Source organism: Dendropsophus ebraccatus, chromosome 5 (genome assembly GCF_027789765.1).
Source record: "Dendropsophus ebraccatus isolate aDenEbr1 chromosome 5, aDenEbr1.pat, whole genome shotgun sequence".
NCBI classification, from domain to species: domain Eukaryota; kingdom Metazoa; phylum Chordata; class Amphibia; order Anura; family Hylidae; genus Dendropsophus; species Dendropsophus ebraccatus.
The window spans coordinates 115,506,015-115,531,589 of NC_091458.1; the positions used below are offsets into that span (position 1 = coordinate 115,506,015).

At 39.4% G+C, this 25,575-nt stretch overlaps 1 protein-coding gene across 26 annotated transcripts in view; it reads left to right on the forward strand.

Annotated features, from left to right (window-relative positions):
* Nucleotides 1-25,575, forward strand: part of ABI3BP (ABI family member 3 binding protein) — a 234,331-nt gene that overhangs the window by 82,288 nt on the left and 126,468 nt on the right. For all 26 annotated transcript variants that reach the window (XM_069971043.1, XM_069971056.1, XM_069971054.1 and 23 more), the window contains exons 3-8: nt 4,295-4,357; nt 5,744-5,876; nt 13,261-13,430; nt 14,656-14,717; nt 22,535-22,586; nt 23,895-23,945. In XM_069971043.1, the coding sequence (XP_069827144.1) occupies nt 4,295-4,357; nt 5,744-5,876; nt 13,261-13,430; nt 14,656-14,717; nt 22,535-22,586; nt 23,895-23,945 (531 nt within the window). The remainder of the gene's footprint in view (nt 1-4,294; nt 4,358-5,743; nt 5,877-13,260; nt 13,431-14,655; nt 14,718-22,534; nt 22,587-23,894; nt 23,946-25,575) is intronic.

Genomic DNA, 25,575 nt, shown 5'->3' on the forward strand with positions numbered 1-25,575 from the left:
ATTTGCCTCTACATGTAAACTCCAAAACTGTATGGGAGGACATAGAACTTGAAGAGAGGAGAACTTTACTTATTGTTATCCAATGTCCTGCCTGTCCATTCTGGTTGACATGGTCATTGCACACATCAATATTACCTCTGCTGAGTGTGCGCTGTGCACAGGTCCCATTAACTTCATATACAGAATATTAAAGGGTAGTGATGAGCGAATACTGTTCGATCGAATAGATATTCGATCGAATAGTAAGGTATTCGATAGTATTGAATAGTACGCCGAATATTCGATAAATATTCGATAAGCGTTCAAATCCCCTTTCCCTGAGGTGTCATTGTGGACTTGGTGAACCTCCAAGTGGTCGAATAGATGTTTTTCAATAATCGAATACTTGTTCCCATAGACTTTAATGGAATTGAATATTCGATCGAACGTTCGAATATCTGGGAGATATTCGTACAAATATCGAATATTCGAATATTTCACTATTCGCTCATCACTATTAAAGGGGTTATCCGGGTTACAAAAACAATATTCTACAATCCAACTTACCAATACCACCTGATGTCTAATATACACGTATAACCTATCTTGCACTCTTTTACTTATTTTTTCTCATTCTTATCGACTCTTACTGTGTAAAATCCTTCACTCTCGGTCCACTCTGACCACGCTCAGCTCCCTCTTCCCCCTCCCTTTGTGGTCACAGGACATATGATCTCCTCTCTGGGGGTTAGGTTAGCCGTCTATTGACTTGATAACCCGAACCCCAGAAGACATTATCTGCATCATCTCCATGCACCTGTGCTGCTTCCATAGACTTACATGTGTCCCTGAGCCTAGGTTTCTGTGATATGAAATGGTATAGTTCTATCTCTGCTTCCTGACAGTGAATGCATACATATGTACCTGTCTTTGTGTCTCAGCTCTGCATATTGTAAGTGTTATAGATGTTCTGGATGGAACTAGAATGTTTTCATTCATGGTCAGCAAGCAGAGATCTAAACCTGCACTACACCCGCCACCCCCCAGTAAACAGATGCCAGAAGCACATAGCTACACCATGCGCACGTCAGCTCTGCTACATGATCAGTTAGTATGGAATACATGCTGGGGTGATGTAATGCAAAATCTGTGAGAAAAAAAAAAAGCACTGTGTTTACTGTGCAATAGTAATGACAGCAGTGGGCAGGAAAGAAAGCTAAGGGGGCGAGTACCCAATTGGACCAATCAGGGAAATGCGGGAAATGTCATTTCCGATCTTGGATATAGATCGGCTTTTAGAAATATAGGAATAGCAGCAGCTAGACAGGAGACAGGAGACAGGAGACACCTCAAAATACTCAGGGGGGCTTGGTGAGACCAGCTAGAATTTCATTTTTTTGCTCTTAGGTGGATAACCCCTTTAAGAAGGCATTTAAAACTTTAAAGTTTGTGAGATTATAATTATACAAAACCATCTAAAAAATGCCATGTATGACTTGTATTTAGCCTACAGTTGCAGATAGCAATTCATCAGAACAATCATTTATGTATGTATATATGTATGTACTGTAGTTTATGTTACATAGCCAGATAACCCCATTAAACTAAAGCTCACTAATGGATGTAGTATATTGTACTGTTTATCTTATAAAACTCTATTATCAGCAAGATGTATTAACACAACCAATCCCTATACAAGTGAAAGGGATTTGTGTATTAGCTTACAAATTTTACAGGATCACCCTCTTGATGTCATCAGTAGTAAAAATAAAGCTAGTAAAGATGTCAGTGATAGAGTACAGCGGCTCTGATACATTGGGATTTATGTAGAGGCATACACCACTGCATAAATCCAGTGTACCCGTGCACTGGGGATGGATATTTTTTTTATATTACATGAGACATTCTTATTCTACTGCAGTAATTTTCTCTAATGTTTATGTATCCAGGTATGGCCTGGATTAGATTTGTGCAATGTATCCATAAAAGTATTAAAGGGAAACAATCAGCAGATTAATTACCCAGCAGCGCTACATAGCTGTTCTAACAGGTTCCCCTAGCATATAGGCTGTTTGTTACTCCGCAGTTTTACATCCATGCAAAATGTCGTTTATTCTAGCGCACAAAGGAGGTGGGGAGAGACCTGAAACTGGACACTTTTTAGTCTGGTCCATAACTAGTGACAGCTCTTTGCCTGTCAGTGGGCTGTGCGGGGTGATTGTGCAAAGAGGCTTCTTAAAAGGCCTTGCATGCAAATGGGCTGAATGGTTCCCTTTAAGATATGACCCCTGTGTTTACTTAAAGGGATTGTCCCACTAAAACATGTATTGCCCATTCACAGGAAAGTAGACAAATGTATTATGTTAAGAGTGGGGGTTCCATATTCCCCATGTAAATGGAGTGGTGATCACATGTATGTAGCACTGATGCCCCAAATATTGCCTTTGGGACTAACAGAGATGAGTAATAAATAAAAAATATTCAACATTATAGTAGATATGTGTGTCACACGGATTGTGCAGTCACTTGTGTGGCCATTTGATCTGGAGTAGTGCAACTACTGTAATATACAGGAACCCCTTATCTCTATCAGATATTGCTCTAAATACTGCAACCAACATGGCTTGAGGGATTCTAAGGGAATGACTGAGTGGGGGACTCCCTTATCACAAGGAATTCCTGTGACACAATTTGGACCCATACTTTGTATAGGCAAACAGCTCAAGGTCTATTAAGAGCCTGTAGGGCTGTCTGACAATATATTCTGTTGTCAGGGCATTCTTGAGTAGCATTCTACTACTAACCTGACGGTTAATGTTCTTATACAGTCACGTGAAAAAGAAATTGCATCCTCATTTCTCAGCCATGATGCTGTGCATTACGACCAGACATCTCAACTTTGGACTCGTCTGTCCAAGGGACATTGGGAAATCTTGTGGTTTGTGGAGATGCAACTTTACAAATTTAACAACTTTTGCAACTTTAAGTGTGCAAAGTGTTGGCATCCTTTAAAGGAAACCTGTCAGAAAGTTTTTGCTCCCATACCTGCACTTTTGCAGTACCTGAATCATCTGCTGCTATAATTTTCTTAGTTGTGCTCAGCAACCCAAATAGGTGCAATACTGTGATAAACAAAATATTTTCAGCTTGTACTGTAGACTAATAAAACAGGGAGATGGAGACAATTTGAATAGAAGCCAGGATATTGTTATCCCATACAAGTAGTGAACATACAGTTCAAACAGCAAATAAGCTTTATTATTATTATTATTATTATTATTATTATTATTATTATTATTATTATTCATCTATTTGGGCAACTTAGTTTGGGAACTATAGCAGAATATTATACAAGTACTAGTGCAGGTTTGGGGGTCAAAACTTTCTGACAGATTCCCTTTAGTGGTTCTGCATCACAATTACAAACAAGTATTCATCAGAAACATTAGTAAATCCAGATAAGCCAGTGGTAAATCCAGATGTGCCTGAGTGTGTAGCAAGTAAAAATAGAGTTACACCATTATTTTCAGTGGGGTGATTTGTTGATTTGACTTATTTGACTTAATTTGTGTGAGTAGCTTGTTCCTTTACAGAATTCTAAGAGCCCCAGCTTAAATATATTATTACTGTATTTAGTGACATTGGCAAGCAGATTACAAAGTGTCCCCCACATTGATCACCTGTAATATAGTGATTGTGGGAAGCGTGGCTTGAAGTGTTAAAACTACTTGTAGTGCCACCACAGCATAAATTAGGAATTACCCAAATGAGCAGGTTTCTATACATGATACAGGTCATCCAGAGCAAGAGATGCTCTTTGTAAGCCCTCTTCACTCTGGTCAGAAGTGGACCTTAAACAAGGTTTCCCTTCTATTAACTTGGAATTCCTCAATGGAGTAGATTTAACTGGGTTTTCTAAACTGGAGAACACATATATTGTTGGGTATAAATATATTACTATTATTTTGACTGAACTTGTAAACCTGAAATCGATACTGTCATTTGAAATAACTTTTGACCTGTCAAAAATTATTGATCACACAGGGCAGAAAAGCCGACTGTTTTGCTTAGTAGACTATAATGAAGTGAAGAGCTGGATTTGATTGACAGTCGGGAAGAGATGCATGCGTCCGCTGTATCTGCGGATCTCTGCAGGTCTCAGCAGAGACCAGTTGCAATCAATAACTTTTGACATGTCTGATGACATGTCAAAAATAGTTTTAGTGGGCATTGATGCTTTAAACACTTTTAACTTTGAATAACTAATTGATTATTTCATACTTTGACCTACTGTAATATGTTTGACTCATTTCAGATGCAGAGACCAGATACTTGATAGCTGTGAAACCAAATGACAACCCTAAGAAATCATGTAAAGGTAATGATTTTATCACTTTTTACTATTTTAGTCTTAATGCTATATAGCAAAATGTACATTGATGAAACCATTATTTTTTAATAAGAACTTGCAATTCAAAATGTTATCTGTCAGGAAAAATATTTTTGAAAATACTAACTTTAAAAAAAGGTGTTACCTAGCGGATTTACACTGCTGCCATTCTGATGATCCCCAAGACCCTGCTGTTCTTTAGTTCATTGTACCAACTGGAAACATTGGGAAATATAAATTCCAGAAACAATGCTAGCCACCCAGGGCCAGTGTCAGCACCCAGGCAAGCCAAGTACCACCTGCTGCTGTGCCTGGCCCCTCAACTGTATGTGCTTCTAATAAGGAGCACATACAGTTAAATGAGACATACCGTTTGACAGGGCAAGGAGGTAATAGCTAGTCACGTTTGTGGCTGGAGGCAGCATTATGCCTCTGGCCACAAGAGGCCGCTCTCTCCCCTACAACACTGCAGCACACAAGAAACATCAAGTGCACTTGCAGAGCAGGGAAGGAGCCATCAAGAAGCTGGAGAAGAGCACCACTGCAGCCATGCAGCAGGTGAGTACGCTTTTTTTTTTCTCTTCAGTTTTTACGCTCAGAATATTCCGGAATCTTCCTGAAAGATTTCCTGATTAGTATTTCCTGACCATAAAACTTTCATAGACATGTGCATGAGGCCTAAAGTGGCATATATAATAGAACCACTAATCTATTTTCTTTAGATGAATTGCACCTTCTAAAAATAGACGAGGTGTTGATCTACAGTAATATAGCCAAAGAAAAAAAAACTTGGCAACTGGTTATTCTTTTGTGTGGAGAACTGGGTGCAGATTAGGTAGACCTTTGAATAGCTTTTTAATCTCAGTTCCCTGTTGTTTTTGGTAGTAGTTCAACTGATGATAGATACTGAAGAATTGTATATTATATAGTACTGGATTATATTTATGGGTCTCAGATTTATTTTTTGATAAATACATTATACACATTGGGTCTGTTAAAACTCTAATTTATATTAACACCTTATAGAATTTTATGTTTTCAAACACGCACAGGGTATGAAATTTATATACCTACAAATAACCTCAAATAAATCAAAATAAAGTCCATTATAATTAATCTATATGAAATTTGCTTAGTCCACACAGTCTTCACCTTAATTCTCTGCATGCATTATTTGAGAAACACTGATAATTAGAAATAAAAGGTCCTTGCTGGGACATACTGTATAATAATATGCCATTTCATCTAATGATTTACGAAAAGTGTTACGTTGCTGACATGGTTCTAACATATTATCATTATCCGCATGCCTTATTGAGTTAAGATGTCTGTTTTACAGAGGCTTTATTATTAACAAAACCTTTTTTAAAACAGAGAAAAATTCCATTCAGAAACCTCTGCAGCTGGTTATTGGTACGCTGACTCCAACATCTGTCTTCCTCTCATGGGGCATACTAATAAATCCACAAGTAGACTGGTCTGCGCTCAACAAATGTCCAAATGACAGGTAAATGTGCTTGAAATTGGACATGTCTATGGGTACTAATCATGCATACTGTAATGCCACATAAATTAATATCTATACGCATAGAAATAAGCCAGCTGCACTGGCTATGTTACTCTATGGGAAAAGGATAAGCACACGTTGTTTTTTACACTGATCAGTAGAAAAATGCTTTGCAGAGGCAAAGTTATGCTATATAGTAATCTATGTTCATTACAATTACTAAATACAAAATGAATAGATGCATAACTACTCACAGTCTCTATTTTAGCACTGGAGTGATCACCTAAGCAGATCTATTTCATACCAATTTTATATCTGACCACATGCTCTGTTTGAGATTCCTCTATTACTTTTTTATTTTTCTTTCAAACATTTTTGCACAAAACTTGCACAAGACTCCGTTCACACTAAGCAAAAGATGCAGAATTTCAAGCGGAACCCGTGCCGCGGACATCGCTTAAGTTTCTATCTGTCCCATTGCTTCGATGGGATGTGTTGTGCGCCTCCACTCTCTGCGCAAAGAATTTAATCTTTGGGCAGAGAGCAGAGGCGTGTGAGAAATCCCAATAAAACAGTGGGGCAGGTGGAATCTAAAGTGGCATCCGTGGCACTGGACATGGACGTAGATGGCAGCAGAGAAAAGTATGTCAGACTGGAGAGAATACATTTCTTCATGCAGGACATACAGTAGTTGATAAGTGCTAGAAGTAAATTACAGATCTTCAGCACTTTTTGGTACCAGTTGATTTGAAAGAATTTTTGGGTGGTGAACTACCCTTTTAAGGCTGTACTACACAGAATAATAATCCGGGGGAAGCGAGCGATGACTTTTTTTTTCATGCAGGGCATACAGCAGCTGATAAGTACTAGAAGTAAATTACAGATCTTCAGCACTTTCTGGTACCATTTGATTTGAAAGAATTTTTGGGTGGTGAACTACCCATTTAAGGCTGTATTACACAGAATGATAATCCAGGGGAAGCAAGCCATGACTTTTAGCTCAGCACTCGCTTTCTATTCCTTAACGTTCGAATGGCCCATTGAAGTCAGGAAGCGATGAGCAGCAGACTATGGCTGCACAAATCAGGATCTTTCAACTTGTTAAAAGAACACGATCAGCCAACATCGTGTATGTCAGCTGATTGAGACCTTTCAATATATCCTATTAGGGCCCATTTACACAAAGATATTATCTGACAGATTATCTTCCAAAGATCTGAAGCCAAAGTCAGAAATGAATTTGAAAAGAGGAGAAATCTCAGGCTTTCCTTTATGACCTGATCTCTGTTTATAGTCCATTCCTGGCTTTGGCTTCAAATCTTTAGCAAATAATCTGTCAGATAATCTTTCTGTGTAAATGGACCCTTACACCCCTTACACTAAATGATAATTGGCCTGAACCAGTAGTAATCAGCCAAGTAAGGCTGATAATTGTTAAGTGTAATAGGGCCTTTAACCCCTTCCTGCAAAATCACGTAGCAGCACGTTCATTTCCGTACACCGTTCCTGTAGATGGACGTCCCGGTAGGTGACAGGGACGACACGGGCACAGGAGCTGCGCCGGTGTCATCACGGCGCAGACCACGGCCGGGTAAGGACAACATCGCGCGGGGGGGGGGGGGCGCGACCTCCCCACTAGACACCAGGGATGAGGCTGCAGTATGTATTCAGATGCAGCTGTCAACTTTGACAGCTGCATCTGAATATTTAATTAGTGGACACGGCGATCAGACCGTGCCTGCTAATAGCCGCAGTCCCGGGCTACATGAGGCACCTGGGACCGCAGCGATACCCCTAGGCGGCCCAAGGTTTTGTCCAGCGAAAATCTTTTTCTTTCAAATCAATTGGTATCAGAAAATTATATAGATTTGTAATTTACTTCTAATGAAAATTTCAAGTCTTCCCATACTTATTAGCTACTATATGTCCTGCAGAATATATTGTTTTATTTTCAGTCTGACACAGCGCTCTCTGCCGACATCTCTGACCGAGACAGGAACTCTGTCTTGGTTTTATATGAATCCCCAAAGAAAACCTCTCCTGCTCTGGACAATTCTTGTCTCGGCCAGAGGTGGCAACAGAGAGCACTGTGTCAGACTGAAAAAAAAAAACATTTCTTGCATGACATACAGCAGCTAATAAGTATGGGAAGACTTGAGATTTTTTAATAGAAGTAAATCGCAAATCTACAAAACTTTCTGACACCAGCTGATTTGAAAGAAAAAGATTTTCGCTGGACAACCCATTTAATAATAAATAGAGATGAGCGAACCTTGAGCATGCTTGAGTCCATCCAAACCCGAACTTTTGGCATTTGATTAGCGGTGGCTGCTGAAGTTGGATAAAGCCCTAAGGCTATGTGGAAAACATGGATATAGTCATTGGCTGTATCCATGTTTTCCAGACAACCTTAGAGCTTTATCCAAGTTCAGCAGCCCCCGCTAATCAAATGCCGAGCGCTCGGGTTCGGATGGACTCAAACCCAAACCAGGTTCGCTCATCTCTAATAATAAAGTAATATCCATATGTAATCCCCATAGTCCCCAATACAATAATAAATGTTGGAAAAGAATAAAAAAGTGCATGATTAAATCTAAGTGGTGAACGCAGAAAATTTTAAATCAGTAAAATGGATTTTTCACCAAAAATTTTTGCATATCGGCCATAGTTCACCACTAACCTAAAGTGCAATATGTCACAAAATAACGATCTCAGAATCAGAAAGAAAAGTTATAGCATCACATTGCTACAACTGCATAAAGTGAGACAGGTTGGATTTAAAAAATGGGCTCTGGTCCTGAAGGCCAAAATCAGTCCAGTCCCGAAGGGGTTAATGACTTGACACACAAATATACAGGTGTCATCCCATCTTTGTTTTTCTGGTGTTTTCCTTTGGTGATTTGTAGATCAGATTAGATTGGCACAATGTATTTGATGTGTGTCCATGTAGAAGGTTTGTTCGTGTCAGTAGTTAATACAGTAGGGGCCCAGAGATTTGTGGACATATTATTTTTTATTGGAAATCTGCAAACACTTCAAATTGCAATTAACAATGATTAAAATAAAATCTAAGCAATGAACCATCAGTGCTACAGCAATAGCACAGACATTGTGAGTGGAGGGAGCTTTGAACTTGTGATGCTTAGAATCATAGGGCCCAGATTTACTGCTGTTTTGTTGCTATGGGAGCATATCCACATTGTTTGGTCCATCTGGGTGATATGTGGCAGGCATGACGCATTCCTGAGTTATTATATATCTGTTTTTTTGTTATCACAGACAAAGTACATCATGCTAAGATACTTTGTAATGAGCATATCTGCATGAATGTTTCAAGCCGACCCTGAAATAATTGTTTAAATTGTCAAAGCCATAAGTAAGGATTATTGAAGTCTGTACATGTCATTCAGTTATGCCATGCACATCAAAACTAGAAAGGCAGTCACTCTACAGTCCTCTAGAAAGATGTATTATCAGGTTTACCTTGCAAAAAGAATCAACAGGCTATGAAATAACGTGGATTCAGTAAAAGCTGTTTCTTTTGAGACATTGTTTCCACGTTGATTGTTATATTTAGGTGAATCATATGATAGATAACAAAGATTTGCATGTTTTCTTAACAAATAGCTAGAAGATGTATGTCTGAGCAAGAAAGACTTAGTAAACTAAGTAGAAAAAAGACATTCCATTTTACCTAAAGTGTATCTGTTGATTTGCAAAACTTTTGACGTCTCATAGAGACATGTCAAAAGTTTTGATCAGTCTGAGTTTGAGTGTTCAGACCCGTACCGATTGGAATAAGGACAGCAGTGCGCCCTCTACCTGCTCTGTGTAAAAAAAAAAAAAGAGTCGCAGTCCATAGACTAACATATTGAGCATGGCTCCTTATTTCTAACACAGAGAGGAAGTTCTCCCAATTGGTACGTGCAGCTCTATTCATCTGCGTCCATGGGAAACGGTTTTGGTAATCTTATCTAAAGGAAATAGTTGGAAAAGAAAGGTTTTCTGTCAATAGCGCTGTGTGTGTTAACCTCTGCAGAACGAGTGATGAATATTACTCTTTTTTTGTAATTTGTTATTCCTTTCTTTCTGATGTGACCAAAAATCTGCAATCGTGGCCCTAGTTTTCTTTCTACATGTATCCTGTTCAACATGTGAATTCGGTTTTACAATTACACACACTGCGACATCAAATATGTTTAGGGGGGTTGCTTTTATAGAGTTTTTAAAAAGATTAGGATTTGGCAGTGTGAACATAATCTAAAAGTTTGGTGTTTCTCTCTCTCTCCCCCCCCCCTCCCCCCCCCCCTTGTGGGAATAAATAACATTTTTTAAAAATACATACGTTTCAATGTACCAAAATATAGAATTTAATTTCAAGTTATTCCTTGAAATAGTATCTCTGCAATGTAAGGGAGATGGCTATTTTATTTAGTAATCTGTAAGAACTAATTTTCTTAGTGTCCACACAGGCATTGCCATAGGCTCATCATTTTCCTTACTATCAAGAACAGTTAGATATATATTTATTACCTTAAATGACTGCATTCCAAAAGATGAAGTTTACAGTGTTAAAGTGCCCTGGGTGGCATTCTGACATTAAAAAACAGTGCTCACTTGCAACTGATCCCCTGCCTGTGCTTGTGTTTGCTGTCGGGGGGGGGGGGGGGGGGGGGGGGGGCAAAAAAGTTTGCGCAAAGTCTCATCTAGCACAAAAAAAGTAAAAAAAAAAAAAAGTAAAAAATGCATCCCCCCCACACACACACACACACACACACACTTGCAGAATTCAGAGCTTAAATCTCCATGCATGTATTTTGTGCTCTGCTTAGTTCTTGTTATGATGAATTGACTTCTGGGAAGTATAATCTTTATAGCAGGCAGTACAGTCTTTTAAAGTAGTTGAAAACTAGCTCTCCAACTATATTATATGAGCTCTGCTCAGCTGTTTTGCCTAACAACAAGTTTGTTAACTGCATAACAGTAACCAGTACAACAGAATTTAACTCAGGATACAAAATTGCAGATGATGATACCTAGTGCAAAATATTAACAAAGTTGCTAAATTTTTTGGTAGATTGTTTTTCATGAAGTATTTTATGAAGTTTAGGAGGCTTATTACCTTATTACAACTTATTAAAAGTAACACTGTAAATAGTTTTGGGGCATCAAAACTTTTGATAGCCCTAGAATGACATTGCGGAGGCCATTGGGAGCACATGTGAAGTCTTGGTAATGTAGCTTGCATGAACAAGAATACTCAAAAGAAAGAGCCTGTGGAGCCTCATTTAAGAGTCTCGAAACACAGGAACTAGCCAGATATCCCTCCGGGAAGGACCCAGCCAAGGTGTGGCTCCTGTAGGGAAACCACCAAAACCACCATATTAAGTGGCCCTATAAGTCAATGTAATGACAAGGGAAAATTCGAGGCCAGGTAACCATCCACATACAGCTGTTTCGGGGTGTTGTCTCTCATCAGCGTGGAGCAGGATTCTGGCTAGGTGGGAGCAATGCCTAGTAGAGCCGTAAGAGAATAAACCATGGGTACTTCCTGTGTTTCAAGACTCTTAAATGAGGCTCCACATTCTCTTTCTTGTGCATATTCATGTTAACCAGGCAGCAATGCACCTACAAATTCACTGCATTGAGCACTTTAACCAGCAGCCGGCAGTGTTATCTTTGGCTGATCTCCTTGAGATCAGTAATCTGTTTCTCTGATAAAGAATGCTGTCGTTTAATAAGTGGGCTGCCACTGCAAGTAATGGGGAGTAGGATTTTTTTATTCTGTGCATAGAGCTTATTCTACCTTAATATAATTTCCTGTCCCTACCTAGTTGGATATTAGAGCTATCAATATAGATATGGGGATAAGTTGGGAAAGCTTTAATACAGATATGCTTCCCCTTACAGATGTTGTTATGGGAGGCAAGCAGAAGAATTTTGAACAAATCTTTGTACATGAATGAGAACAGTTATATATGATCGCTTAGAGATTGTACTGAAAGTGAAAGTCAATCGGCGCCGGCGTGAGGATCCTGGTGGCAAGGTCCTTTTTTTGAAACGTTGCCCAGTTCCGTTGCACAGCTCTGCACCGTTCTTTTGCAAATGCACTGGGCCGGCTCTATGCGGAATCAATGGAGCCGCGTCACAGAGGGGAGGGGATATAGTCACAGTAGAGATGGGCGAATTTACATTACAAACAAAGTGAAATGCTTCATTTGCACGACAGTCAGCTTATGCACCGGCTGCCTTTGATCTCTGTGCTGCTCCCTGATGCCTTCCCCGGGTGCCTGGAAAAGCTTGATCCAGTCCTGGAAAAGTTCGCCTAGTCTCCCAGGACCTGTTCCAGCTTTTCCAGGCACCTGTGGTGGAGCAAAAAGGCAGCCATCGTATAAGCAGACTGCCGAGCAAACAAGTTTGTAATGTACATTCGGCGCAAAAGAGCGGTGCAGAGTATGAGAACTGGTTGGCGTTTTAAAAAAAGGACTTTGCCACTGGAATCCCTGCAGCGGACTAGTTGGCTCATGTAAAAAAAAGGGAGGGAGATAAATTGAAGGCAGCACAATATACACAGGACAGCAGCACAGCAACAAGGGGGTTACACTAAGCACTGAAACTGCTGGCATAAGAAGGAAGCCATGATTTACTTTGTGTCAATAATGTCAGTTCTCTAGAGAGTTGACACAGCTAGCAGATACAGTCTTTCTTCTCCACCTTTTTCCTTCACAGAGCACATGCTAAGCCTGCACCTATAGCCTATATTTGTCTTATTTTGCCTGTTACTAGAGACAGAATTCCCCTAACAACAGGCAGTGAACAACAAATTGAACAGAAATGAGAAATAAGACACCTGGTGGGGAGGGGAGATTTTAAAGCAATTTTTTTTTGGGGGGGGGGGAGGTAGTAATTTTTTGATAAATTAAGTGATTGCTAGAAAAATTAGGAATCACATGGGCTGTCACATTGAGAGTTTGAGTCAACTTGTAATGGAAAGCAGATTAAAAATGACTAATTAAAGATAGTGTTTATATACAGGAAATTTCAACAGCAGAATGCAACAGAAAGATAAAATCTATATAGCATATTGGGGTATAAATGATAAAAGTAATGCAGCAGGCGGCTCAGCCTAGGTACAAATATCAGGTTACTGTTCTATATTCACATAAAATATAATACGTCCTAACATAAATTAAGAACTACTTGATCAATTTCCAAAAAGAACGGCCTAGAACATAACAGTCTTTTGATGTAGAAGCAATATTACAATACATATGTAGGGCCTAGGGATCCAGCACATATCAAAAGTCTTACAGCACAGCAATAACTACAGAGGAAAATGTTATAGACTGCTGTGTATCTAATTTCACCAAAAATGTTCACACAGATTTTACACAGTTCGCTACAGAGAAAAGAATAAAGATTGGCTCTTCCAGCTGTGCCCGACAACCGAAACAGTAATAGAGAATTTGAAGCCCAACACGATATATGAATTTGGTGTAAAAGACAATTCAGAGGATGACACCTGGAGCAAGCCTCAAACTCATAAGACAAGTTGTAAGTTGCATCTGTATGTCCTTTTTTTATATGTTACTATCTATATTTAAAGGGGTACTCCTGAGACAAAAAAAAAATTGCTTTAATAAAATTATATTACTTTGTAATATAATTTTATTTTTTATAAATGTGACAAAACGTTGATCCAGGGATTATTCTGATTGCCATTTTGGAGTCAGGAAGGGATTTTTCTCCCTGTGATGGGGCACTTTGCATCTGTCTCATAAGGGTTTTTTTCCTTCCTCTGGATCAACACAGTACAGTTTCTGTAGGTTGAACTTGATGGACCCTTGTCTTTTTTCAACCTTATTCACTACATTACTATGTATAGTTTTTTTTTATTTAGATTTTCACCTTTGTTGAGTGACAGCAATAAGAGGTGACATGACCCCCTCTGCTGCCACCAACATTTGTGTCAGGAACTGTAGGTTTATCTAAGGTCTGCAGTTCCTCATCCCTTGCTCTCATCTTGCGCTCCAGCACAGAGCACAGAGCATTGTCCCCTTTCCCCAGTTTTTACATGCAGACCTATAATCCCCATAATAGGCTGACAATTTCAGCTCTGTGAAGTCCATCTCATGATGGTTCTCCTGCCCAGAGAACCCCTTTAAGGACCTACATGGGCTGACAATAACATGAACAACCATTTTTATAATCATTTGTTCCCGATCATTCTAAACCAGTTATCAAACTAGAAAATGCCTTTTTATTTGCCAGTAGCAAATCTCCCAGTGTAAAATGCTCTGTGGACTAACAATGAATATCTATGAGAAGAGGGTTTGAAAGAACAATTGGAAGAACAATTTTTCATGTAATCCTCTTTCAATACTGTAGAGATAAATGTGAACAGCGCTCCAATGTGTAAGGTCTGCAAGACATAGGTAGATGCAGGGGAGTAAAGAAAAACTCTCACCTGGCGTGGTTTTGCAAATGCAAGGCACAACTCTCAATGATCACATATGTGTAGACGCAGCCACTCCCAGAACCAAGCCGGTAATGCATCAAAAACAAATCCTCCACTCCAACCACTGGGTAAAATCGGGTGCAGGTCCAAGATAGGCCAAAAGGAACGATAAAAGTAAAAAAAATATTTATTAAAACACAACGCGTTTCGAAGTCTTCCAATACTGGGCAAGTATCACCTATTTAAGTCACTTTATTAACTAGGAGAACCAGCTGATAAATTATCTGTATAATTTTTAAAGCTGACTTTTTATTTTTATAGCTAAAGGTAAAGAAAATGGGAACATAGAAAACTCCTATAAAATTCCAAAAGGCACATTACAGGTATGTCTAAACATAAAAGAAGCTAGTGTAATAATACTTCTTCTCTTTGTGAACATATTTTTATGTTCATCTAAGGTGATTTATGTATTTTTTCATTATATGGTGTCCTGTCTCACATTATGTCCTAATAGCTCCGTGATGCTTTTACATACATTTTGAGTGTTGGGCCATGAAAATAAAAATTTAAATTTTTCCAGTAAATTTAATTTTGACTCACAATCTCTCATTTTCACAAAAAAGCGCAAACTTTGTACCTGAATCATCAATCATGTCTGGGTTTTGTAACCTATTTTTCCTTTCTCAATGGGGTTATTTTTTTATTTTTATCGCTGCCTTTCTATGAGCCATAACTATTACATTTTTCCACCAATATAGCCATATGAACTTTTGTTGTTTGTGGGACAATTTATATTTTTTAATATAGTGTATTTTGAAAACTTGTGCTTTTCTTTGAAGATGGGGGTGATTATACAATAATTCCACAAATTTTTCAATTTTGCTTTTATAGTGTCTTTAAGAAAAAAGTGACATATTAATTTAAACATTTGAAGAGGTTATCCTAAGACCACAACTTACCACCAATTTATATAATAGGTCATAAATGGATAAATTGGTAGGGTCCAACTCCAGGGACCCCACCAATCATAGGAACAGGGATTTTAAGTGGCCTTGTTTTACGAAAACATGTATGTGCTATGCCATACTGTTCAAACTCTAGGCATCTGACAAAGATAGCAAAAAAGATAGCAAAACATAGCCTCCGGCTATCATAGGTAGTCCCAAGTGCATTAATGAAGCTGTGGTCCAGTGGTGATACTGCTGCTCTAATCACATTGGGATATTCAAGACCCCTTCTGTTGTGATTGGTAAAGGTCACATTGGTTGGCCCTGACCAATTGCTTAAAATCTAACCTGTGGATGTATCAGAAATTGTAATCTTGATGGAGTTGTGTGGGGTTTGTTCTTTGTCGAATGAGCTGTAGTTTTTATTAGTACTATTTGGGGGTGTAAAATGATCAGTTTTTATTACATTTTGGGGGGAAGCAAAAAGAAAAAAATAGTATTTCATAAAAAAAAAACTCTGTCATACATCATTTAGTAAAAACGACAGGTTTTTATTCTGTGGGTCAGTACACTTATGGAGATACTCAATTTATTAAAACAGTAAAACAATTGACGGCACCATATTCTCACAGCTATATAGTGGTACCTCGGTTCTCAAACTTTTTTGGTTCAGGAAGGCAGTCTGAGAAATGACCAGTGTCTTCCCATAGGAAATAATGTAAATATGTTTAATTGGTTCCAGCACCCACCAATAATTACCTACATTACTGATTTATTACATTGAAAAGTGCCCAGTAAAATCACTACAGTACAGAACAGAGCAGCAGTATACTGTATAGTACATAACACTACTATACTATACTAGACATTACAGAACAGCACTATACTGTACAGGACATTATATACAAGAAACATATAACAAAACCAGCAGTAGTCACCAACTCTTCCCTTATCCTTTACTATACAGAGTCCCCCCATCCCAGCACTGTAAAGGATGGGATATGGTGGTGCACTTACTGTGCTACTACTGTGCTGTATATCCACTCCAGCAGTCTTATACAGTACTGTACGTAAAACCTCACCAGTGCTAAACTCACCAGGTACAACCCACCATCCACACTCGCAAAAGCGTTCAGATACTGAGCAAAGTTTGAATTCTGAAGTTATGTCCAGGTAAATTTTCGTTTAAATACACCGGTATTACTGTACTTCAAGACTGGGTGCCCGAAAAGTGGTTGAGCACTGAGCAAGAGTTTGAGAACCAAAGCAAACTTTCCTTGAAAATACTGTTTGAGTTCTAAGCAGTTTGAGAACCAAGGTACCACTGTATTTTGTTTAGGCGCTAGAGTTGTCACAGGGCTTGTTTTTTGCTGGAGGAGCTGTAGTTTTTATTGGTACCATTCTTGCAGTACATGGACTTGAACATGCTCGAGGTTCGCTCATCTCTACTAATCACTTAAGCTTACACTACGCCAGTGCTATACCTTCTACCTTCCCGCTTCATATACATATATGGTGCAGAGCTTGAAGATGTTAAAAGAGAATCTGTCACCATGAAAATGCTTTTTTATAAATTTGTAAAATGTTTTAGAAGATAAGATTCAGTATGACTCGTCTTTTATTTATTAAAAAAGTTATAGTGAATCTTTTCCCACAAAGATCAATCTGCTTTGCTGTTCCTGTTCTAGAACATTCTACTGCTAGATTTTTATGTTGACAGGTTTTTGTTTTTTTTTAAGGTCCATAGCTTTGGAAGCATAAAACCTTATAAATGTTAAAGGGGTTGTCCGGGATTTTTCAATAAACTAGCATCGCATTGACCTCTATGAGTGCTGTATGGGTGCTCAGACTCTGTCTGTGTTTTCTTTACTTCCTGTGATGTCACATTCCCTTTCTGTTTCCTGTTCCTGCCAGTGAGGGAACAGTGAGTCATCAGGTGGGAGGGGTTATGCATCCACATTTCTGTAGCCCCACTCCTGTAGGAGGAGCTAACATCTGAGCCCAGTAGAAACTGCACCAGTTAGGGCAGCTAGCACAAAGGTTAGCCATGTTGTGGGGGGGCATAGAGGTTAGTCATGTTGCTTTATAGTGTTAGGGTCCTGGGATAACAGCTGCATGTATGTCCCCCCATGTGTTTATCACACTCTCCATAACACTCTGAGCTCCACTGGGGACAGTAGTGAGTGACTACAATCTCTGTACAGTGCTGCAGGTGCTGGAGGTTGGAGCTATATAAATAAAGAAACTATTGGGTGTGATTTACCAAAACCATAGCAACCAGCCAGATTCTAGGTTTCATTTTTAGAGGCCTTTTTAAAAATGAAAAAAGCAATCTAGTTGGTTGCTATGGGCGACTGCTCCACTGTTCCTCTGCACAACATTTAATAAATCTCCCCCTATATTATTGTTGTACTGTAAAGATCTAAAGTCTGTAATATGGGGGCTCCGCACTGATTGGCTAAGTGGGACGTCCAGCCGGGAACCCCCTAAGCAAGCCGGAGCATGGAGCCAGCCGGAGGGGGGTAAAGGGGGCTGTCACTTACATTCTCGCAGCAGGATGTCAATCTCGCTGCGAGTATGTATTCTTATTGAAAATGACAGGCAAGGGATCCGCAGCAGATTTCACAGCAAATTTGCAGCGTGAAATCCACTGTGGATCCAGTGTGTGTGTTTCTACCCTCAAGGAGAAAAAAGGTTAGAGAAAACAACTAAGGGACAAATTACAAATTATTCCCTTTTCCAAAAAGAAAAAAATGTTGGACAACCACTAATGTAATAACATTCATGATAATAATTTGAAACACAAAATACAGATCGCCTTCATGTGTAATGGGAAGCCACATTCTTCACTAGTTTCCCTAAACATAATAAGAAAATAATGTTCTGAAATGATACACTGTAACCTGAAGGAACAGACTGATGTCCTAAAATTTATTAATGTTGTTTGGGACTTCTGTATCCAAAAATGTTTGCTTATTTTTCTCTATTTCCATGGGCTTGGACAGTGGATCTAATTATTCATTTTTACTGTGCCAGCTGTTTCCATAGTTTACATAGCGGCATACAGTGCATGTGGAATAAGTATCACAGCCCTACATATGTGAGTGGAGAGAAAAATAATGTTTCTGCGGGACTGGTAATAAAAACTGTACAAGATTTACAATACTGGTTTCTATGTATTTTCCCTGAATAAAAGATTCCTAAAGTAGCTTTTTCTGATACCAAGCAATAATAAATTTTCATACCTGGAAATAAACTGGGGCCAATTTGATGGATCAGGATTATATAACAAGTTCTTGACACTGCAGCCAGAACTGTAGAAGTAAACTTTCCAACAACAGTGCACCATGATGGGAACTGTAGATCTGCAACAGCTAGAGGGCTGAAGGTTACCCATCCCTGATCTATACTGTGCATAGGCAGACAACTGTCAATGAGTAGCCAGAGGGCAGAGGCCGGGCTGGCCTTAGGGTAGATGGCGCCCTGTGCACAATATTATTTTGGCTCCCTCCGCAGGCTGATTGCCAGCCCATCCCCAGCCTATCTCTTGGAGACACACAGTGTATATACTGCTTACACAGACACATACAGGCACACAGTATATATATATCCTGCTAACACGGACACACATACAGTCACATATACACAAAAAAGTAGGCACATATATACCCTAGAGCAGGGGTCCCCAAAATTGTTACCCAGGGGGGCAGTTCACTCTCCATTAGAGTGGGGGAGGGCTGGACTATATGCTGCTGCTATATCTGGCCCGCGGGGTTGCTGCTGGAGGATGACACCACCTCGTCCTCATGGGCAGAGACAGAGTGGAGGATTATACTGCTCATCTGTTGTCCTACCACAGCTACACAGAAGCATGCTGGGAGTTGTTGTTGTCCTACCACAGCCACACAGGAGCATGCTGGGAGTTGTCGTCCTACCACAGCCACAAAGAAGCATGCTGGGAGTAGATGTCCTACCACAGCCACACAAGAGCATGATGGGAGTTGTTGTCCTACCACAGCCACACAGGAGCATGCTGGGAGTTGTTGTTGTCCTATCACAGCCACACAGAAGCATGCTGGGAGTTGTTGTTGTCCTACCACAGCCACACAGGAGCATGCTGAGAGTTGTTGTTGTCCTACCACAGCCACACAGGAGCATGCTGGGAGTTGTTGTCCTACCTCATTCACACAGAGCATTAACACACACACACTCCACTAACACACAGACAGATACATATACTCATCCACACAGAAGTAGCAGAGGAGGATGTCTCTGCACATGAGGAGGATATGGAGCGGAGGATCACTCTGCTCATCTGTCTCCGTCCGGAGGGGGGCGGGGGTTAGGGGCATCTGTGAGCTGGAGACGCTGTGGGGGGCGGGTATGGGGCCAGGCTGCAGTCACATGTCGGGGGAGAGGAGCTTTCTCCCTGCTGTCTCTCAGCAATGCTGCTGTGCTGAGAGGGGGGGCATATTTATGGGCTCAGGGGGCCGCAGGTGGCGTCCCCTTCCTGCTGGAAGTGCACAGCGTCCTGTGCGGCCGCACTGCTCGCACACCCTTAAGGCCAGCCCTGGGCAGAGGGAGTTGGGCAACACAAACAGAATTATGTAACTAATACATAGTTCTGTTCTGCATTTCTGTCACTAGATTATACAGCTCTCATTTAAGTCAGCACAAACCTATTTAAAGATTCCTTTTAACCATCAAATATCCATCGACCTGAGTGTGTATGGGAAACTCACACAAGCATAAGAAGTGGTAGAAAAGCTAGTAGGGAAAGAAATCTTTGAACTGATCCCATTCTTTTCAATGGGACAGGTCAAAGTATCCAACAGGGTAATAGTGCTGCTGGATCAAGATAGATAGATAATCACAGTGCAGCGTAACTCCAGTATAGTGGGCACTAGTAGGATGGTCCAGACCGCACAGCTACAGTTATTTCAAGGTATATCCCACAGTACGTCCGAATAGTTCAAACATGTGTAAATACTCTACTGTGTAAATACTCCATAAATTTATCAACAGAGTGCAGCAAAGCAAGCTAAAACAGGGAGATAGATAGATGATAGATAGATAGATAGATAGACAGACAAAAAAAGAAAAACTAAAAGGATGCAACTGATAAATGTAACCTCAGCCTAACATTGCTAACCATTGAGTCATCATGCAGCCCTAACCTAATAGTCATGTTAGCATGTATTGCAGTGTTTCCTAACCTACGACCAATATAAAAGAATGCAACATCAGGAGAGATGCTGCTAGCATTACTCTGTTACAGTACAGCTAAATGAAGCGCAAAAGGGATTAAATGATCTAACAAATATAACAGTGTCCTGATGGCCAGTCCTGGCTAGTTTAAATTCCTGTCTCTTGTGTTACTAAGTGCAGAGCTGGAAAGCACCGCGTCTCCTACCACGCCAGTCTTGCATATCAAAGTTAATCTTTCCAGTGAATGATGATAGGATTTAGTTTCCGCTTTATTATTGGCTTGTTTGGGTATACTAGCAGCATAACTAGGTTTTCTATGAACTGTACTAACCCTTACTCTAACCAAAGTCAGAAATGACTATTGTAATTTAGATAAACTATCTAATGATATGAGCAGCCTGTCTACTAACTCTATCTGTTTTTGTTTGCTACATGAAATAATATAGTGTGGAAATCTGCAGTTAATTGGGAACAGGTTTTTAATGGACTTTCCATGGGGAAATGCAGTGCTTCAAGTTGTGTTATAGTTGAAATTTTTAGACAACACGTAGGTCAGTGATTATGATCATCCCAAAAAGTCACATCATACTTTATCTATGTCACGCTCTTAGGAACATTTTGTTTTAGTAGGGATCATTATAATGAATTGGTACAGTTCTGGAATTATTCATGACCATTATCACCTTTTCCTTTTTTTACAAAGGAAAGGAGCCATAAATAATTGTGCAAATATCATATCATGTAAATATAGTGCATTAAAGCCAGATGAAAATAAGTATTTTTTCAATCCTGCCTCTTGAATTATTGCATGTGAAATATACACATCTACAATGTGCTACCCCAACATTGTCCTTTATAAAATGCTGTAGAATTAGATGTTGGTATTTAACCCCTTCACTTTAGAAATCTGTATATATACGTTCCTAATGCACATACCCCGTGCAGTAGGAATGTATATATGTTCCTGACTGACAGGGTTATTGATGTGAGCGGGAGCGCTGCAGGGAGAGCGATCCTGCTCACATCACTGAATCCAGGGCCGGAGGTAATGTGAGTCAGCTGCGATCCCGCAGCTGACTCTCACTAACCTCTTAAACGCCGTGATCTACAGCGATCACGGCGTTTAAAGTGCTCAGTGACAGATCAAGCATCTGTCACTGAGTGATTGGGACCCCCGCAGCCGTGCTGTTGGGGTCCCGATCGCGTGTGCTGACAGGTGGGGGTAAGCTCCTTACCTCCTTCCTGTCGGTTTGTCGATCCATGTATAGAGTCTGCTCTCAGGCAGGCTCTATACATAGATCGCCGATAACACTGTATATGCAATCTAATGATTGCATCTTTTACAGTGAGTAAAAGTGTAAAAAAAGTGTAATAAAAAAAAGTTTCATACAAGTTGTAATAAAAAGTTTAAAAGACCCCCTTACCCATTATAAAAAATATAAATATAAATAAATAAATATATTACATATCGTAGCATGCGGAATTGTCCAATCTATTAAAATATTACATTTTTGTTCCCGTGCGGTGAATGGCGTAACCTAGGGGGAAAAATGCACCAGGATTGCTGATTTTATTAAATGATATATCACAATAAAAATTATAAAAAACAATCAAAATTTTTCTGTTACACCAATATGATATTAATAAAAACTAGAGATCATGGCGCAAAAAATGACTTTCCACCCATCCCTGTAGGTGGAAAAATAAAAGCGCTATCGCTCTTAGAAGGCGGGGAGGAACATTGCATTATTTTGACCCAGACTTTTGTGCATCAAAGGGCTCTGTATTGAAGGGGTTAATAAAGGAATAATACAGCTGAATGTCTCTAGTACATAGGCTCATTAACCATATTTCAGTTAACTTAAATTATGTTAATAACTAGTAAATTGTTTAATTAATTTAGTAAATTATCTTTTCAGCCAATGTTCCTATTCTTCCTTTGTCAGTTTGACCTCCATGTCATTTGTTCTCTGAATTCCGTTTACAATTCTTGTAACTTTCTTTTTTTTAATTTTATGATGAATGTATTTTTTTCATATTTACAGTATGCTACTGAAGACACAAAGGCATTTGTTCCAGTAACCAAGGTGAAGCAAGGTAAATGTCTCAAGTAGCAGAGTTTTAGGCATAAATGAAACAACTATTCAACACCAAAATTTACGCAAACTTATACAAAAAGAAAAAAACACATCAATATACAAGTATAATTATTACATACCAAGAATAGAGCTGTACATTGAGTGTTCTTTCAAACAATCAAGATGACAGTCTATTAAGTGATTGATAAAAAAAAATCTAAGTTTTAATTGCATTATATTGAGTAAAAACTAGCTAAAAAGGAAGCACTTTGAGGCTGTGTTCACACAACATCAAAAAAGGGGAAAGGTGTCAGGTGTATTTAAAAAGACGTCCGCCACAATTTAACTGACTACAATGGAATGCATTGAATTCAATAGAATGATGGCCAATGATGGCCAATTAGACCACCTGACCAACAGCTGTCATTGCACTGGCAGGAGCCCAGACATCAAAATGACAGACGTCACTTTAAACTCAAAATGATGGATGTCATTTTAAACAGAGATGAAAAAATGTTGTGTGAACACCCAGACTCTAAAGTAAAGGATAAAGTATGCTCCAGGCGGCAGGGGGTTAAGGGGGCCGGCATTTACATACTCACAGCGGGATGACAATCTCTCTGCGAGTAGGTAATCTCACTGAATATGACAGTTTGGTATCCGCAGCGTATTTCTCTGCAAACTTACAGCGTGAAATCCGCTGGGGATACGATATGTGTGAATCTAGCCTACGTAAAATAAAAAAAGGGAAAAGGCATCCACTTTTTGTTTTAAAGAAAAAGTCCATTATTGCATAATTTTAATTCACTTCAATGAATTGCATTGAAGTCCATAGGATAACGGATGTCATTTGCACACAATGTATTGAATGAGGGACGTGGTCTGCGAGGACATCAAATAATGTTCATGAGAATTATTTTCGACGTGTGTTGTTGCCACGATTTAATAGATTTCAATTGAATGCATTGAAGTCAATGGAATGATGGACGTCCAAGGCAGACAGTGTAAAAAATTATAGGTGTTGTCTGCACGGACGTTATTTTTTATTTTTTATTTTTTTCACCGTGACGGAAGTCATTTTAAAAAATGATAAATGGACAATAAAAAAACATTGTGGGAACATAGCCCAAGGAGGGGTGAAAAAACAAAAATTACATTTCCTATGTCATTAAGGGGTTTAATTTAATGTGAAAAAATACATATTTTTGTTGGCCCCATATGTCTATAAAATATAATCCATTTAAAATATAATATTAAATCCATCATTTATACACTGTACGCCACTCAATAATTATCTAATACACTTCTAATACATTTCTTTTTCCAGGATTTCATAATCTGACTAAATCCACACCTCCGCCGACTGGAAAGAGTCCAGGTATTTATTGATTTTAATGTTTGTGTTTAAATACTGTGGGGGAGATTTCTCTAACTGGTGTACAGTAATATTGTCTTAGTTGCCCCTAGCAACCAGTCAGATTCCACTTTTCATTACTCACAGACTCTTCCGAAAATGAAAGATGGAATCTGATTGGTTGCTAGGGGCAACTAAGACAATTCTACTGTACACCAGTTTGAGAAATCTCCCTCTATGTTTTCAATGTTTAAAATGATGATAACTTTTTTTGAAATGTAAAAAATATACATAAATTTGGCATCGTACCAAAAGTGAAATGAAAACAAGATTCTTTAATATTCACTTACACAAAATTACAATGCACGCTTCCATCAGACTTCTCCTATATTAACCACATACTTTGCTGTAAATGTCTTACAAATCCTCTGCTTACAAAGGTGTACATTACAACAATGGTGGATTCTTTGGCGCTCAAACCTCCAGGCACAGTCACTCCACTTCAATCAAGATGCAGAGATTTCCAGTATTTTTGCCAACCAGATGTGTTCTTTATTGCTATGCGTTTCAAGGGTTAACCACCCTCTTCATCAGATGCCTGATGAAGAGGGTGGTTAACCCTTGAAACGCGTAGCAATAAAGAACACATCTGGTTGGCAAAAATACTGGAAATCTCTGCATCTTGATTGAAGTGGAGTGACTGTGCCTGGAGGTTTGAGCGCCAAGGAATCCACCATTGTTGCAAGGTCATTTGGATTTCAGTCCTGATCCCACATCCAGGGATATCGGAAGGTGGAAGGCAGCAGCCCTCCTTATATACCTACAAGCCTACATTAGAGTCGTGCCTAATACGTACGACCTAACAAGGTGAGTGTGCATTTGTGTGAATTTACACATACACATCTCACAGGGTTAATCCGCCTGCACATGCAGCGCCAATGTGTTTCCTTTTTTTCTTTTTATGTACAAAGGTGTACATTACACACTTACATAACCCTTAGTTACACAAAGCTTAAATCATAATGTAAGAGATAAAATTACATATAAAACATGTTTGGTTACCTTACACACTAGATTAAAAGACCAGGAAATGTATAAATCTCTAAAGATCATGAGGAAACTAAAGGTTCGAAGGAGCGCTTTGGGACACTGTTAATTATAGACCTTGGAAAAGAATGTCCAGATTTTTTTAGGATTTTGTTAATTGAAATTTACTATGCAAAGCAAGTTCGAAGCCTTGTTCTCTAAGATATACTTCATAGAAGAGGCATAGAAGCGAATGTATAGGTTGGCTTGCTCAAAACATTTTTTTTATACTATCTGGTCGGCAGCAGCACGTACATCCTGGTGGCCCAGTTCATTTTTGGAAACGCTGCCCAGTTTCTTTATGTGCACTTCAGCCCGCTTTATGCAGGCTGAAGTGCCCTGGGTGACGCACCTCCATCAACTCTGGCTGCATCTCCGAGGGGAAGGGATATCAGTACATTGAGGGTGTCGGGCCTGCTTCCACAGCAAAGAGCGGGCTGAAGTGCTCATATAGAAACTGGAGCAGATCACAATAAGTGGGCAACATTTAAAAAAATGGACCGTGCCACTATAATGTATTAAGCCGAATCCCTCCGACCGTCCTGAGTGCCGGCCGCCCTCTTCAGCG